Here is a 17,388-nt window from a genome sequence, read left to right on the forward strand (position 1 = left end):
TTTCAGGTGATTAGAGGAATGTATGGGGAGTGGCGGGGGGGGGGGGGGGGGGGCGGAGAAATGTCAGCGGTTAGTTGTGTTTTGCCTTTACAGAGTGGTGGGTGCCTTAAACACCCTGCCAGGGGTGGTGGCAGAGGCAGATACATTAGAGACATTTAAGAACCTGTCAGAAAGGCACATGATAAAAAACCATGGAGGATTATGTGGGAGGGAAGGGTTAGATTGATCTTAAGAGTTGGTTAAAAGATCGGCACAATATCATGGGCATAATAGCCTGTGATACTCTATTTTCGAACGACAGTTACTTGAACAAAATAGTGGAATAGATTTCCTGGTTACTGCTAATCAGTGTAATTTTTTAAAACTGGAGCTAATGAATCTGAGATAATCTGCAGAACACCCATGAGACTGGAGGTCCATCGGAGGATCAGCAACTTTAAATTAATTAGTGTTATCATTCTGTCCTGGCCCCAGCATGCAAGTGCAACTACGAAGAAAGCACAGCAGTGCCTCCACTTACTTAGGAATTTGCAAAGACTCGGCATGACAACTAAAGCTTTGACAAACTTCGGTAAATGTGCAGTGGAGAGTATATTGACTGGGTGCATCACAGTCTGGTATGGAAAATCCTACAAAAAGTAGTGAAAATGGCCCAGTCCATCACAGGTAAAGCCCTCTCCACCACTGAGCACATCTACACAGAGCTCTGTCACAGGAAAGCAGTATCCATCATCAGGGACCCCCACCACCCTGGCCATGTTTTCTTCTCACTGCTGCCATCAGGAAGGAGCCTCAGGATCCATGCCATCAGGTTCAGGAACACTCATTACCCCCCCCCCCCCCCCCAAAACATCAGGCTCTTGAACCAGAGCGGATAATGTCGCTCAACTTCTACTGCACTCTGGTTGAACACCCAGTCCGTGCAGTCTTTCAAATGCAAGGAGACAGTGCACTGTAAGGATAAGACCCTTAGCAGTGTTGCTGAGCAGAGATCGTGGGGTCCAAGTTCACAGCTCCTTGAAAGTGGCTACAGCAATCGACTGTGTGGTTCAGTAGGCTTACGAATTGCTTGCTTTAATTAGTCATGGCACCGAGTTCAAAATCAGGAAGTTGTGTTGCAGCTTCATAAAACTGGTTTGGAGGGCATGTGCTATCACAACAGACTGGATAAACTTGGGTTGTTTTCTCTGGAGTGCTGGAGGGTGAGGGGAGATCTGAGGGAGAGTTTCAAGGCCATAAGACATAGGAGCAGAATTAGGCCATTTGAGCCTGCTCCACCATTCAATCATAGCTGATCCTTTTTCTCCCCCTCCTCAGCTCCACTCCCTGGCCTTCTCCCCATCACCTTTGATACCATGGCCAATCAAGAACCTATTCAGCTCTGCCTTAAATAAACCAATGTTCTGGCCTCCACAGCTGCCTGTGATAATAAATTCCACAAATTCACCACCCTCTGGTTAAAGAAATTTCTCCACAGCTGTTTTAAATGGACGCCCCTCTATCCTGAGGGCTGTGCCCTCTTGTCCTAGACCAGAGGTCGGCAACCTGCGGCTCCAGAGCCACATGCGGCTCTTTGATCTCTGTGATGCGGCTCCCCGTGGTTTGTTAGCTTTTGAAATGTAATTCGAAATTTGAAGATTATGGTGATCTTGTACAATATGAAAACTTTGCGGAGACACCGTTTCCTGGCACATCCGAACCGGCTCACAATTAGCTACCGTTCCGACTAAGGGAGATAGCCTACGGGGGTTTGTGAGTACGTGTCTTTTGGAGCATCCGCGCCCACGGGGACGGGTTGAGGGAGGCTTTAAAGCAAGGCTGTTTAGTTCGAATAAAGTTACCTTTGACTGCAGTCTTTATTTTAGCGCTGCGTGTAGCACACCGCTACAACGTGTTTTTTATCACCATTAATATACATCACAACTGCCAATGCGCGCCAGTGCGCGCTTTCTTTTAATTCTTCGATCCAAGGTAGGCTACCTACGGAGTAACCTTCAACCCAACGTCTTTTTTTCGGAGTTCAAAATGTTTTTGTTGCATGCAGAAATGTAATTTCGTTTTCTCTGCAGGAGTTCATCAATTTCATAAATGCAACACATTATAGTTTGTTTATACATAGCATAAAGGCAAAAAAAACCCGTTGTATGCAGTGTTATTTCATTTTGTGGCTCCCAGTGTTTTCTTTTCTGTGGGAAATGGGTCCATATTGGCTCTTTCAGTGGTAAACGTTGCCGACCCCTGTCCTAGACCATGGGAAAACATCCTTTCCACATCTACTCTGTCTAGGCCTTTCAACATTAGAAAGGGTTCAATGAGATCCGCCCCCCACCCATCCATCCAAATTCCATGACTCAGAGCCGTGAAGCATTCCTTGTATGATAAACACATAAAGAAGTGGTCCCATCATCGTCCCCTGTGGAACACCACCGATCACCGGCAGCCAACCAGAAAAGGATCATTTTATTCCTAGAGCAAACACGAGGAAATCTGCAGATGCTGGAAATTAAAACAACAACACACACAAAATGCTGGTGGAACACAGCAAGCCAAGCAGTATCTATAGGGAGAAGTGCTGTTGACATTTCGGGCCAAGACCCTTCGTCAGGACTAACCGAAAGGAAAGATAGTAAGAGATTTGAAAGTAGTGGGGGGAGGGGGAAATGCGAAATGATAGGAGAAGACCGGAGGGGGTGGGATGAAGCTGAGAGCTGGAAAAGTGATTGGCGAAAGTGATACAGAGCTGGAGAAGGGAAAGGATCATGGGACAGGAGGCCTCGGAAGAAAGAAAGGGAGGTAAGCACCAGAGGGAGATGGAGAACAGGCAGGGAGATGGGCAGAGAGAGAGAGAAAAAAAACAAACAATTAAATATGTCAGGGATGGAGTAAGAAGTGGAGGAGGGACATTAACGGAAGTTAGAGAAGTCAATGTTCATGCCATCAGGTTGGAGGCTACCCAGCCGGTATATAAGGTGTTGTTCTTCCAACCTGAGTTTGGATTCATTTTGACAGTAGAGGCGGCCATGGATAGACAGAATGGGAATGGGGCGCAGAATTAAAATGTGTGGCCACTGGGAGATCCTGCTTTTTCTGGCGGACCGAGCATAGGTGTTCAGCAAAACGGTCTCCCAGGCTGCGTCGGGTCTCACCAATATATAAAAGGCCACACCGGGAGCACCGGATGCAGTATACCACACCCAGCCAACTCACAGGTGAAGTGTCGCCTAACCTGGAAGGACTGTCTGGGGCCCTGAATGGCGGTGACGGAGGAAGTGTATGGGCAGGTGTAGCACTTGTTCTGCTTATAAGGATAAGTGCCAGGAGGGAGATCGGTGGGAAGGGATGGGGGGGGACGAGTGGACAAGGGAGTCACGTAGGGAGTGGTCCCTGTGAAAAGCAGAAGTGGGGGGGGGGGGGGAGGGAAAAATGTGTTTGGTAGTTGGATCCCGTTGGAGGTAGCAGAAGTTAGAGAATTATACGTTGGACCTGGAGGTTGGTGGGGTGGTAGGCAAGGACAAGGGGAACCCTATCCCGAGTGGGGTGGCGGGTGGATGGGGTGAGGGCAGATGTGTGGGAAATGGGAGAGATGCGTTTGAGAGCAGAGTTGATGGTGGACGAAGGGAAGCCCCTTTGCTTAAAAAAGGAAGACATCTCCTTCGTGAAAAGCCTCATCCTGAGAGCAGATGCGGCGGAGACAGAGGAATTGTGAGAAGGGGATAGCCTTTTTGCAAGAGACAGGGTGGGAAGAGGAATAGTCCAGGTAGCTGTGAGAGTCTGTAGGCTTATAGTAGATATCAGTAGATAGGCCGTTTCCAGAGATGGAGACAGAAAGATCAAGAAAGGGGAGGGAGGTGTCGGAAATGGACCAGGTAAATTTGAGGGCAGGGTGAAAGCTGGAGGCAAAGTTAATGAAGTCGACGAGCTCAGCATGCATGCAAGAGGCAGCGTCCATGCAGACGTCGATGTAGCAAAGGAAAAGAGGGGGATAGATACCCATATAGACTTGGAACATGGACTGTTCCACAAAGCCAACAAAAAGGCAGGCATAACTGGGACCCATACGGGCGCCCATGGCTACACCCTTAGTTTGGAGGAAGTAGGAGGAGCCAAAGGAGAAATTATTGAGAGTAAGAACTAATTCCGCTAGACAGAGGAGAGTGGTGGTAGAGGGGAACTGGTTAGGTCTGGAATCCAAAAAAAAGCAAAGAGCTTCGAAACCATCTCGGTGGGGGATGGAGGTATATAGGGACTGGACGTCCATGGTGAAAATAAGATGGTGAGGGCCAGGGAACTTAAAATAATTCAAAAAATTCAAAGCATGAGAAGTGTCATGAACATAGGTGGGAAGAGATTGAACGGGGGGGGGGGATAAGACAGTGTCAAGGTATGCAGAAATGAGTTCAGTGGGGCAGGAGCAAGCTGAGGCAATAGGTCTACCTGGACAGGCAGGTTTGTGGATCTTGGGTAGGAGGTAGAAACAGGAAGTGTGATATGTGGGAACTATGAGGTCGGTGGCAGTGGATGGGAGATCCCCAGAGCTGGTAAGGTTGGTGATGGTATAGGAGACAATGGCCTGGTGCTCCCTAGCTCCACTTTATTCCTAGTAACTGCCTCCTACCAATCCAGTCAATGCTCTAACCATGTTAGTAGCTTTCCTGTAATACCATGGGCTCTTAACTTGGTAAACAGCCTCATGTGTGGCACCTTGTCAAAGGCCTTCTGAAAGTCCAAAATTACAGCATCCACTGCGTCTCCTTTATTTATCCTACTTGTAATATCCTCAAAGAATTCCAACACGCTTGTCAGGCTGGAGTTTCCCTAAAGGAAACCACGCTGACTTTATCCTAGCTTGTCCTCTGTCACTAAGTACTCCATAACCACAACTCACTCCAACACCTTCCCAACCAGAGGTCAGGCTAACTGGTCTTTAAATTTCCTTTCACTGCTGCCTTCCTCCTTTCTTAAAGGATGAAGTGACGTTTGCAATTTCCAGTCCTCTGGTACCATGCCAGGGTTCAATGATTTTTGAAAGATCATTACTAATGCCTCCACAATCTCTCACGCTACCTCTTTCAGAACCCTAGGGCACAGTTCCTCTTGTCTGGGTGACTTATGTACCCTTATGTCTTATGTACACTTATGTCTTCCAGTTTTTTGAGCACCTTCTCTCTTGTAATAGTAACCTCACTCACTTCTCTTCCTTCACCCACTACAACATCAGGTATATTGCTAGTGTCTTCCACTAGCAAAATACTCATTAATTCATCAGCCATTTCCTTGTCCCCCATTATTACTTCTCCGACCTCATTTTCTAGCAGTCCTATATCCATTCGCATCTCTCCTTTATTTTTTTACATACTTGAAAAAGCTTTTATGATCCACATTGCCATTGTTTACTAGCCTGCTTTCAATTTTCATCTTTTCCCTTCTGATGATTCTTTTAGTTGCGCTCTGTAGGTTTTTAAAAGCTTCCCAACCTCCAATCTTCCTGTTAATTTTTGCTTTATTGCACGCTCCCTCCTTTGTTTTTACATTAGCTTCAGCTTCCCTTGTCAGCCACAGTTGAACTATTTTGCCATTTGAGTATTTCTCAATTTTTGAAATACAGCAGACCTGCACCTTCCTCATTTTTCCCAGAAATGCACATCATTTCTGCTCTGCTGACATCACTGCCAGCATCGCCTTCCAATTCACTTTGGCCAACTCCTCTTTCATACCACTGTAATTTCCCTTACTCCACGGAAATACTGCTACATCAGACTTTACTTTCTCTCTATCAAATTTCAAGTTGAACACAATCATATTGTGATCATTGGCTCCCAAGGGCTCTTTTATCTTAAGTTCCCTAATAGTCTGTTTATTTCATAACACCCAATCCAGTACAGCTGATGCCCTAGTAAGTTCATCAACAAGTTGCCCTAAAAAGCCACCTCACAAGCATTCAATAAACTAACTCTCTTGAAATCCATTACCAGTCTGATTTTCCCCAATTGATGTGCATGTAAAAATCTCCCAACACTATCGTAACTTTGCCCTTCTGACCTATTTTCTATTTCTTGCTGTAATCTGTGGCTGGATTGCTCGACGAACGGCCTGTCCCCGGCCTGGACTGTTCCACGAACGGCCTGACCCCGGCCTGGACTGTTCCACAAACGGCCTGACCCCGGCCTGGACTGTTCCACGAACGGCCTGGACTGTTCCACGAACGGCCTGACCCCGGCCTGGACTGTTCCACGAACGGCCTGACCCCGGCCTGGACTGTTCCACGAACGGCCTGACCCCGGGCTGGACTGTTCCACGAACGGCCTGGACTGTTCCACGAACGGCCTGTCCCCGGCCTGGACTGTTCCACGAACGGCCTGTCCCCGGCCTGGACTGTTCCACGAACGGCCTGACCCCGGGCTGGACTGTTCCACGAACGGCCTGACCCCGGCCTGGACTGTTCCACGAACGGCCTGTCCCCGGCCTGGACTGTTCCACGAACGGCCTGACCCCGGCCTGGACTGTTCCACGAACGGCCTGACCCCGGCCTGGACTGTTCCACGAACGGCCTGACCCCGGCCTGGACTGTTCCACGAACGGCCTGACCCCGGCCTGGACTGTTCCACGAACGGCCTGACCCCGGCCTGGACTGTTCCACGAACGGCCTGTCCCCGGCCTGGACTGTTCCACGAACGGCCTGACCCCGGCCTGGACTGTTCCACGAACGGCCTGGACTGTTCCACGAACGGCCTGGACTGTTCCACGAACGGCCTGGACTGTTCCACGAACGGCCTGGACTGTTCCACGAACGGCCTGTCCCCGGCCTGGACTGTTCCACGAACGGCCTGTCCCCGGCCTGGACTGTTCCACGAACGGCCTGACCCCGGGCTGGACTGTTCCACGAACGGCCTGACCCCGGGCTGGACTGTTCCACGAACGGCCTGACCCCGGCCTGGACTGTTCCACGAACGGCCTGACCCCGGCCTGGACTGTTCCACGAACGGCCTGACCCCGGCCTGGACTGTTCCACGAACGGCCTGACCCCGGCCTGGACTGTTCCACGAACGGCCTGACCCCGGCCTGGACTGTTCCACGAACGGCCTGTCCCCGGCCTGGACTGTTCCACGAACGGCCTGTCCCCGGCCTGGACTGTTCCACGAACGGCCTGTCCCCGGCCTGGACTGTTCCACGAACGGCCTGTCCCCGGGCTGGACTGTTCCACGAACGGCCTGACCCCGGGCTGGACTGTTCCACGAACTTCCTGTCCCCAGCCTGGACTGTTCCACGAACGGCCTGGACTGTTCCACAAACGGCCTGACCCCGGCCTGGACTGTTCCACGAACGGCCTGGACTGTTCCACGAACGGCCTGTCCCTGGCCTGGACTGTTCCACGAACGGCCTGTCCCCGGCCTGGACTGTTCCACGAACGGCCTGACCCCGGCCTGGACTGTTCCACGAACGGCCTGACCCCGGCCTGGACTGTTCCACGAACGGCCTGACCCCGGCCTGGACTGTTCCACGAACGGCCTGTCCCCGGCCTGGACTGTTCCACGAACGGCCTGGACTGTTCCACGAACGGCCTGTCCCCGGCCTGGACTGTTCCACGAACGGCCTGTCCCCGGCCTGGACTGTTCCACGAACGGCCTGACCCCGGGCTGGACTGTTCCACGAACGACCTGGACTGTTCCACGAACGGCCTGGACTGTTCCACGAACGGCCTGTCCCCGGCCTGGACTGTTCCACGAACGGCCTGTCCCCGGCCTGGACTGTTCCACGAACGGCCTGTCCCCGGCCTGGACTGTTCCACGAACGGCCTGTCCCCGGCCTGGACTGTTCCACGAACGGCCTGTCCCCGGCCTGGACTGTTCCACGAACGGCCTGTCCCCGGCCTGGACTGTTCCACGAACGGCCTGTCCCCGGCCTGGACTGTTCCACGAACGGCCTGTCCCCGGCCTGGACTGTTCCACGAACGGCCTGTCCCCGGCCTGGACTGTTCCACGAACGGCCTGTCCCCGGCCTGGACTGTTCCACGAACGGCCTGTCCCCGGCCTGGACTGTTCCACGAACGGCCTGTCCCCGGCCTGGACTGTTCCACGAACGGCCTGTCCCCGGCCTGGACTGTTCCACGAACGGCCTGTCCCCGGCCTGGACTGTTCCACGAACGGCCTGTCCCCGGCCTGGACTGTTCCACGAACGGCCTGTCCCCGGCCTGGACTGTTCCACGAACGGCCTGTCCCCGGCCTGGACTGTTCCACGAACGGCCTGACCCCGGCCTGGACTGTTCCACGAACGGCCTGACCCCGGGCTGGACTGTTCCACGAACGGCCTGACCCGGGCTGGACTGTTCCACGAACGGCCTGACCCCGGGCTGGACTGTTCCACGAACGGCCTGACCCCGGGCTGGACTGTTCCACGAACGGCCTGACCCGGGCTGGACTGTTCCACGAACGGCCTGTCCCCGGCCTGGACTGTTCCACGAACGGCCTGACCCCGGCCTGGACTGTTCCACGAACGGCCTGACCCCGGCCTGGACTGTTCCACGAACGGCCTGACCCCGGCCTGGACTGTTCCACGAACGGCCTGACCCCGGCCTGGACTGTTCCACGAACGGCCTGTCCCCGGCCTGGACTGTTCCACGAACGGCCTGTCCCCGGCCTGGACTGTTCCACGAACGGCCTGTCCCCGGCCTGGACTGTTCCACGAACGGCCTGTCCCCGGCCTGGACTGTTCCACGAACGGCCTGTCCCCGGCCTGGACTGTTCCACGAACGGCCTGTCCCCGGCCTGGACTGTTCCACGAACGGCCTGTCCCCGGCCTGGACTGTTCCACGAACGGCCTGACCCCGGGCTGGACTGTTCCACGAACGGCCTGACCCCGGGCTGGACTGTTCCACGAACGGCCTGACCCCGGGCTGGACTGTTCCACGAACGGCCTGACCCCGGGCTGGACTGTTCCACGAACGGCCTGACCCCGGGCTGGACTGTTCCACGAACGGCCTGTCCCCGGCCTGGACTGTTCCACGAACGGCCTGTCCCCGGCCTGGACTGTTCCACGAACGGCCTGTCCCCGGGCTGGACTGTTCCACGAACGGCCTGACCCCGGGCTGGACTGTTCCACGAACGGCCTGACCCCGGGCTGGACTGTTCCACGAACGGCCTGACCCCGGGCTGGACTGTTCCACGAACGGCCTGACCCCGGGCTGGACTGTTCCACGAACGGCCTGTCCCCGGCCTGGACTGTTCCACGAACGGCCTGACCCCGGGCTGGACTGTTCCACGAACGGCCTGACCCCGGGCTGGACTGTTCCACGAACGGCCTGACCCCGGGCTGGACTGTTCCACGAACGGCCTGGACTGTTCCACGAACGGCCTGACCCCGGGCTGGACTGTTCCACGAACGGCCTGACCCCGGGCTGGACTGTTCCACGAACGGCCTGACCCCGGGCTGGACTGTTCCACGAACGGCCTGGACTGTTCCACGAACGGCCTGTCCCCGGCCTGGACTGTTCCACGAACGGCCTGTCCCCGGCCTGGACTGTTCCACGAACGGCCTGACCCCGGGCTGGACTGTTCCACGAACGGCCTGACCCCGGCCTGGACTGTTCCACGAACGGCCTGACCCCGGCCTGGACTGTTCCACGAACGGCCTGTCCCCGGGCTGGACTGTTCCACGAACGGCCTGTCCCCGGCCTGGACTGTTCCACGAACGGCCTGTCCCCGGGCTGGACTGTTCCACGAACGGCCTGACCCCGGGCTGGACTGTTCCACGAACGGCCTGACCCCGGGCTGGACTGTTCCACGAACGGCCTGTCCCCGGCCTGGACTGTTCCACGAACGGCCTGTCCCCGGCCTGGACTGTTCCACGAACGGCCTGTCCCCGGCCTGGACTGTTCCACGAACGGCCTGACCCCGGGCTGGACTGTTCCACGAACGGCCTGACCCCGGCCTGGACTGTTCCACGAACGGCCTGACCCCGGCCTGGACTGTTCCACGAACGGCCTGACCCCGGCCTGGACTGTTCCACGAACGGCCTGTCCCCGGCCTGGACTGTTCCACGAACGGCCTGACCCCGGGCTGGACTGTTCCACGAACGGCCTGACCCCGGGCTGGACTGTTCCACGAACGGCCTGTCCCCGGCCTGGACTGTTCTAACCCTAATTGTCCCGAATGTCAATTCGCCTATTCTTGCACACTCAGTTAACCTGATCCCACTCCCAGTCATGCAGAGCTCTGATTGCCGTCCTCACGGCCACTCCACCCCGATGGCTCCCTACCTGCTGCACCTGGTACGTCTGGCAAGAACAACACCTCAGCGCCAGGAACCGCTGCGCCATCGCCGCTGCCTCAGGCCTCCCGCGCTAAGCCGTTTCCATGGAAACCGCAGCTGCCCGCCAATCGACGACGTCTTCCAGCCCCGCCGGCAACCAATCGCAACACGCACGCGTAAAACCTCCCTTTCCACGTGCGGCGTTCCTCCCTCCCCGATCAGCGAACCACAACACACATACGCCTCCCTCCTCCCAACCGGCGGCACAAGACGCATGCGCAGTATCTCCTGCCGGTCGGCATGGCGCGCCGCCTATTGGTGGGAGTCCGCGCACCAGCAGCCGCAGAAAAAACACCAAGTTGCATTACGGCCTTTGGGCTGCAGGTTCTGAAATGGTTGATACAGTTTGTAATTTATAGTAATCCTGTGTTTGTACTGTACTGCGACGCAAAACAACAAATTTCACGTCACTGATTTATAAATATGATTGAAATAAATCATCTACCCCAATTTAATTGATTCTAGGAGAGTCAACATAAAAGGCAAGTCTCACTGCTATGGACAGTGACCGGGAGACATAGGGTTAAGGCGAGGGGGGACCTACAGGCTGAGGTGGGCGTAGGCAGCAGGTGACAATGGCGACCAGATAGTGGGTATGGAAAGAAAAGGTCGAGGGACTGCTTGGATAACTGGAGCAGAACGTGGTGGTAGAGGTAGCTGACATTGAACTAGGTACCAAATAACACCATAAGCCTTGGGATCAGGATTAGGCAATTCAACCCATCGAGTCTGCTCCACCAATTCATCATGGCTGATCCATTTCCCTCTCAACCCTTTTTCCTGTAACCATTGGCACATAAACCAACCAACCTGCAGGTTAAATACACCCAATAACTGCCTCTGTAGCTGTGGCGATAAATTCCACAGATTCACTACCCTCTGGCTGAAGAAATTCCTTATCTCTGTTCCAAATGGATGTACCTCAGTCCTAAGGCTGTGCCCTCTGGTCCTAAACTCCCTCACCAGGCAAGATCCTCTCCACATCCACTCTATCCGAACCTTTCAAACAGAATTCTTAAGTACAGACCCAGAGCCATCAACTACTCCTCATGTCACCTTTCATTCCTGCAATCATTCTTGCTAACATCCTCCGGACTCTCTCAAATGTCAGCACATCATTTCATCAATAAGGGGCATTAAACTACTCACAATATCCACCAGTGCCTTATATTCGATCCTGGGTTTCAGAATTTTACATCAAATGGAAGGAATGGTTTAGATCTATTTTGGAGTAAGTTAAAGGGACAGAATAATCATAATATGTTGAAGTTATATAAGACATTGGCGAGGCCTAATTTGGAGTATTGTGTTCAGTTTTGCAAAGATGTACGTGGGGTTGAAAAAGTGCAGAGAAAATTTACAAGGACTGGAGGACCTGAGTTATAACAAATTATTGAATAGGTTCAGACTTGAAAGGTGGGAGATTGAGAGGAGATTTGATAGAGGTATGCAAAATTATGAGGGGTATAGATAGGGTAAATGCAAGCATGCTTTTCCCCCTGTGGTTAGATGGGTGGAACTACAACCAGAAACCATGGGTTAAGGGCAAAAGGTAAAATATTTAAGGGTGACTTCAGACAGCAGTGAAGGTGCGTAACAAGCTGCCAGCACAAGTGGTGCATGCAAACTTGATTTTAGATACGTTTGTATAGGAACATGGACATTCGGGATATGGTCCCGGTGCAGGTTTATGTTAGTAGGCAGTTCAGCACGGACTAGATAAGCCAATGTGCTTGTTTCTATGCTGTACTTTACTATGACTGATCAATCGATGTATATAAGCTATCTATACTGGTGTTCCTGGTTTTATTGTGTTTTTTTGTGCTGCATCAAATCCGGAGTAACAATTATTGTCATCTCCTTTACACTTGTGTACTGGGATTAAAGTCTTGACTCTTGCTTCCATCAAAGTGCAGAACGTCTCCCTCTAGCGGTGGTGAGCATGAACTCCCATCAAAGTGCAAAACGTCTCCCTCTAGCGGTGGTGAGCATGAACTCCCATCAAAGTGCAAAACGTCTCCCTCTAGCGGTGGTGAGCATGAACTACCATCAAAGTGCAAAACGTCTCCCTCTAGAGGTGGTGACAAGGTTCCGGCTCTCTTGAAGATTGCAAAAGTTTAAAGGTTGAATAACAACTGCACTAAATTAACAGGGCTGAAGCAGGAATCTGAAGGAGAGGAGATTGGACCATGAGAGAAACGGAGCAGGAGAACCAGAGGGAGGTGATGGGCAGGTGAGGACAAGGGTTGAGTGGGGAGCCAGAATAGAGAACAGAAAAAGCGAGGGGGGGGGTGAGAAATTACCACACGTTGGATAAATCAAAGTTCATGCCATCAGGTTGGAGGTTACCCAGACAGAAAATGAGGTGTTACTCCTCCAACCTGAGAGTGGCCCTACCTAGCAGTAGGAAGGGCAATGGAGAGACATGACATTATGGGAATGGAGAGTGAAATTGAACTAGCTTGCCACCAGGAATTCCTGCCTTTTGTGGTAGGTGCAACAAAGGTGTTCGACAAAGCGATCTCCAATCGACCTTAGGCCTTACCGATGTAGAGAAGGTCTCAGCGGGAGCCCTGGTGTCTGAACTCAAACCTGGAGAAGGAAACCTGATCTAATTGTTGTTCATGGTGAGGGGATCTCTTCAGTCCTGAATCGGAATCCGAATCGTTTAATATCACCTGCCATATGTCGTGGAAATGTGTTTTGTGGCAGCAGTACATTGCAATATATAATTTTAAAATAACTATAAATTACAATAAGAAATATATATAAAATTAATAAAGCAACACAAAGGCAGAGCAAAAAGTTAATGGTGAGGAAGTGATCATGGATGGGTTCACTGTCCAGCAGAAATCTGATGGTGGAGGAGAAGCTGTCCCTAAAATGTTGAGTGTACCACAGCAATGAGAAGAGGGCATTTCCTTATGATGGGGGGGGGGGGGGGGGTCCTTCATGATGGGTGTCACTTTCTTGAGGCATCACCATTTCAAGGTGTCCTGGATGCTGGGGAGGCCAGTGTCCATGAAGGAGCTGGTAGAGTTAACAATTTCTGCAGCTTTTTGCAGTGGCCCCTCCACAGCAGACAGTGGTGCAGCCAGTTACAATGATCTGTAGAAACCTGCGAGTCTTCAGTGACTTACCATGTCTTCTCAAACTCCCGATGAAATATAGCTGCCGTTATGACTCAATACATTGGGTGCAGGATCGATCTTCAGAGATGTTGACACTCATGAACTGCACTGTCTGACCCGGTTCTCCTGTCCATCGGCCTTGGGAATGAAATGGCTCAAACTAATCAGACACTACGGTAAAATAATGGCACAAATCCTCTGAATTTGATTAGCCAAGGATTATAATTTATGAATATATTTACAAATCAGAAGGAATCAATTTCTCAATCATTCTCTCTACGAGGCACAGGTAAGGTAGGCCATGCAGTCCCCTGGGTTGTGTCATATTACGAGAACTGAGGCAGTAAGTGTGGACAGTCTATGAATGAGATGGACACAGCAGGGCAAAACAGGCATGGGTGAGTAGTGAAAGGGAGAGGAAGAGAGAAAGACGGGGGGGGGGAAGAGAGACAGAGGTGGTGGCAGAGAGAGAAAGAGAGAGAGAGATGAGGTGAGAGAATGTGTGTAGGGTGAAGGGGGAAGATACAAAGGGTTGGGAACTGTGCATGTCTGTGGGAGGGGGTGCATATGGGTGGGTGTGTATATGGGTGGGTTTGTGTGGGGGGTGTGTATGTGTGTGAGTGGTGTGCATAGGGGTGGGTTTGTGTGGGGGTGTGTATATGGGTGGGTTTGTGTGGGGGTGTGTATATGGGTGGGTTTGTGTGGGGTGCGTGTGTATGTGTGTGAGGGGTGTGCATATGGATGGGTTTGTGTGGGGGTGTGTATATGGGTGGGTTTGTGTGGGGGTGTGTGTGTGCTGAGGGGCGTGCATATGGGTGGGTGTGTATATGGGTGGGTTTGTGTGGGGGGTGTGTATGTGTGTGAGTGGTGTTTATATGGGTGGGTTTGTGTGGGGTGCATGTGTCTGTGTGTGAGGGGTGTGCATAGGGGTGGGTTTGTGTGGGGGTGTGTATATGGGTGGGTTTGTGTGGGGGTGTGTATATGGGTGGGTTTGTGTGGGGTGCGTGTGTATGTGTGTGAGGGGTGTGCATATGGATGGGTTTGTGTGGGGGTGTGTATATGGGTGGGTTTGTGTGGGGGTGTGTGTGTGCTGAGGGGCGTGCATATGGGTGGGTGTGTATGTATATGGGTGGGTTTGTGTGGGGGGGTGTGTGTTGAGGGGTGTGCATATGGGTGGGTTTGTATGGGGTGTGTGTGTATGTGTGCGAGGGGTGTGCATATGGGTGGGTTTGTGTGGGGTGCGTGTGTATGTGTGTGAGGGGTGTGCATATGGATGGGTTTGTGTGGGGGTGTGTGTGTGCTGAGGGGCGTGCATATGGGTGGGTGTGTATGTATATGGGTGGGTTTGTGTGGGGGGTGTGTGTGTATTGGTGGGTGTGTGTGGGGGGGTGTGTGTATATGGGTGGGTGTGTGTGTATTGGTGGGTTTGTGTGGGGGGGTGTGTGTATATGGGTGGGTGTGTGTGTATTGGTGGGTTTGTGTGGGGGGTGTGTGTGTATTGGTGGGTGTGTGTGGGGGGGTGTGTGTATATGGGTGGGTGTGTGTGTGTATTGGTGGGTTTGTGTGGGGGGTGTGTATATTGGTGGGTGTGTGTGTATTGGTGGGTGTGTGTGTATTGGTGGGTGTGTGTGTATTGGGGGGTGTATATGGGTGGGTGTGTATGTACATGTGTGGGTGTGTGTGGGGTATGTATATGGGTGGGTGTGTGTATATGGGTGTGTGTGTATTGGTGGGTTTGTGTGGGGGTGTGTATTGGTGGGGGTGTGTATATGGGTGGGTGTGTGTGGTGGTGTGTATATGGGTGTGTGTATTGGTGGGTTTGTGTGGGGGTGTGTATATGGGTGTGTGTATTGGTGGGTTTGTGTGGGGGTGTGTATATGGGTGTGTGTGTGTGGGGGTGTGTATATGGGTGGGTGTGTGTGGTGGTGTGTATATGGGGGGTGTATTGGTGGGTGTGTGGGGGGTGTGTGTATGTATATGTGTGTGTGTGGAGATCTTTCTGGGTGGGTGTGGGGGAGTTGTTCATGAAATCTTGAACCTAATTACAATGTTGGATGTGAGTCATCCCCACAGTTAATTGTCTTTACTCATTCCTGGGCACGGGTCACTCAAAGGTCACAGGCACACAGCCCGCGTTAATCCTTCACTCACCCACAATCACCATGATTACATCTAAAGGGTTATAACTGCAGAAATATTCTGGTCACAATTGTTCCCTGAAGACACAGTTTGCCTCTCTCTGAGCCACATCTCACTAACTTGAGCCTGTTTAACACTGACAAGTTAATACCGATCCCCAACTCAACTCCCACAATACTGAGACGGTCTTTCCTTCGCTGGTTTCTGGATCTGTGGACGTCTGGTTAATCCAGAGCTGGCTCTCCTCTGGAGTAACGTGGCCGTTTGTCGTGTCCCTACTTCGCAGCTCACCGAGTTGTGAGATTTAACAGTCCCTGCTGACGCACGTTGGTACATTCAAAAGCTGTACTAGTTATAGTCAGAAGGAATCTTCTAGAGCACTGCTATAACAGAGGGGTTAATATAAACAGATATAAATTGCTTTCTTTCATTGCATTCAACTTTGAGAGACAGAATACTGTCTTGAAGCTCCAAAATCAGATCTCCAGGTGATTTTGTTGAGGAGTAAGGGTGCATTTTAAGTTCAGATGGATGTGGAGGGAATTCACCAACCAAGGTGAGATCAGTACTTTGCTAAGGATCATTATATTCGCGCCTTTGACCCAAGCGAGAACAACCACAACGAACTGGCTGAAGGATTCTGATGAAGACCCGAGGGGGGAACCTCGAGGATGACAATGATCCCGGGAAACGGGGCTCCTGTGCAGATCTAGGTCTCAGGATGGCAGAGGGGCTGATTCAGCTAGCCGACAGCCCCAGCTCCTGCTCACTGGACGAGCTAACCTGCCGCTCCACCGCCCTTTGGCTTTTGCAGGCTGCGATCTTTGGCCCAATGTCCACCCGCTTCTCAAAGAACTGGACCAGGCCCGGCTCCGTTAGCACCGAGGCCAGGATCTGCTCGAAGGAAATGGACCAGTCGGCCTCCGCCACACCCTGTGACCCAGCCGGCCGCTCGCAGCTAACCAGCACGGTGTCATCAGAGAGTTCCTCGCAGGGCAGGGAGCCCGAGCTCACCACAGAGTAGGAGGACATGGACGTGTCGTCCCTCGCCTCCTCCTCGGAGGGCAGTGGTGCGAAACAGCCCTCCTTCTCCTTGGCTCCGACTTCAGTAAGTTCCACCTGCTCCCTCAGGGCATCACTCAAGATGTCCACCTGGAGGTCAATCCTGGGCCCTGCCCGTTCAGGGGTGCAGATCCGCTCCTTGCCCTGGGCCACGCACGGTGTGTTGCCCCCATTTCCAGGAGTTCTCCTGGGCACAGGATTGCTGAACTGTTTGCCGACCTCTCCAATCTGCAGCAGCAGCGTAGCCACAGTTGCGATGGCATGGTAGAGCTCACTCTCGGCTGGGTCCTCACTGAACATGTTGTAAAGAGTTTTGCACATCTCTATGAACTGCTCCTGAGTGAAAGCCAACACAAATCAAATATTAGCTTTATTTGTCACAAGTTCAGCAAAACACACAATCAAACGTACCATCTGCATCACAACCAACACAGTCCCAGGATGTTCTGGGGGCAGCCCACAAATATCGCCATGTTCCCAGCACCAACACAGCACGTCTACAGCTATCTAACCCTAACCCTAAACCACAACTCACTAACCCAAACCCACAACTCACTAACCCAAACCCTAACCCACAACTCACTAACCCTAACCCACAACTCACTAACCCAAACCCACAACTCACTAACCCAAACCATAAACCACAACTCACTAACCCAAACCATAAACCACAGCTATCTAACCCTAACCCACAACTCACTAACCCAAACCCACAACTCACTAACCCAAACCATAAACCACAACTCACTAA

General features: G+C 52.7%; 3 protein-coding genes across 5 annotated transcripts in view; all 3 read right to left on the bottom strand.

The window, feature by feature from the left end:
• mrnip (MRN complex interacting protein) overlaps positions 1-13,580 on the bottom strand; it is a 72,334-nt gene extending 58,754 nt beyond the window's left edge. The window contains exon 1 of one of the 2 annotated variants that reach the window (XM_059990700.1): positions 13,446-13,580. In XM_059990700.1, the coding sequence (XP_059846683.1) occupies positions 13,446-13,448 (3 nt within the window). In that variant the 5' untranslated portion in view covers positions 13,449-13,580. Of the gene's footprint in view, positions 1-10,252; positions 10,336-13,445 lie in introns of those variants that run through there. The other variant, XM_059990699.1, reaches the window with a different exon arrangement.
• Positions 13,581-13,639: 59 nt separating this feature from the next.
• Positions 13,640-15,462, bottom strand: LOC132405690 (uncharacterized). 2 transcript variants are annotated; one of them, XM_059990697.1, is made up of 2 exons: positions 14,604-15,462; positions 13,640-14,559 (listed from the first exon to the last, which is right to left on the bottom strand). In XM_059990697.1, exons 1-2 carry the CDS (start codon positions 15,460-15,462, stop codon positions 13,763-13,765), a joined length of 1,656 nt encoding a protein of 551 aa, XP_059846680.1. In that variant the 3' UTR covers positions 13,640-13,762. The 2 variants fall into 2 exon arrangements, with proteins under 2 accessions (XP_059846680.1, XP_059846681.1); XM_059990698.1 differs by having other exon boundaries at positions 13,640-14,058; positions 14,115-15,104.
• Positions 13,640-17,388, bottom strand: part of LOC132405689 (TBC1 domain family member 9B) — an 87,477-nt gene continuing 83,728 nt past the window's right edge. Inside the window, exon 20 of the mRNA XM_059990696.1 lies at positions 13,640-16,973. Coding sequence (XP_059846679.1) covers positions 16,314-16,973 — 660 coding nt within the window. The 3' untranslated portion in view covers positions 13,640-16,313. The remainder of the gene's footprint in view (positions 16,974-17,388) is intronic.

The sequence above is a fragment of the Hypanus sabinus genome, chromosome 15 (genome assembly GCF_030144855.1).
Source record: "Hypanus sabinus isolate sHypSab1 chromosome 15, sHypSab1.hap1, whole genome shotgun sequence".
NCBI classification, from domain to species: domain Eukaryota; kingdom Metazoa; phylum Chordata; class Chondrichthyes; order Myliobatiformes; family Dasyatidae; genus Hypanus; species Hypanus sabinus.

Coding starts and splice junctions, on each gene's coding strand:
- LOC132405690 (XM_059990697.1), bottom strand. CDS start 15,462: ATGAACAACTCCCCCACACCCACCCAGAAAGATCTCCACACACACACA. Junction 14,560..14,603: donor CCATACAAACCCACCCATAT/GCACACCCCTCA, acceptor ACCCACCCATAT/ACATACACACCCACCCATAT.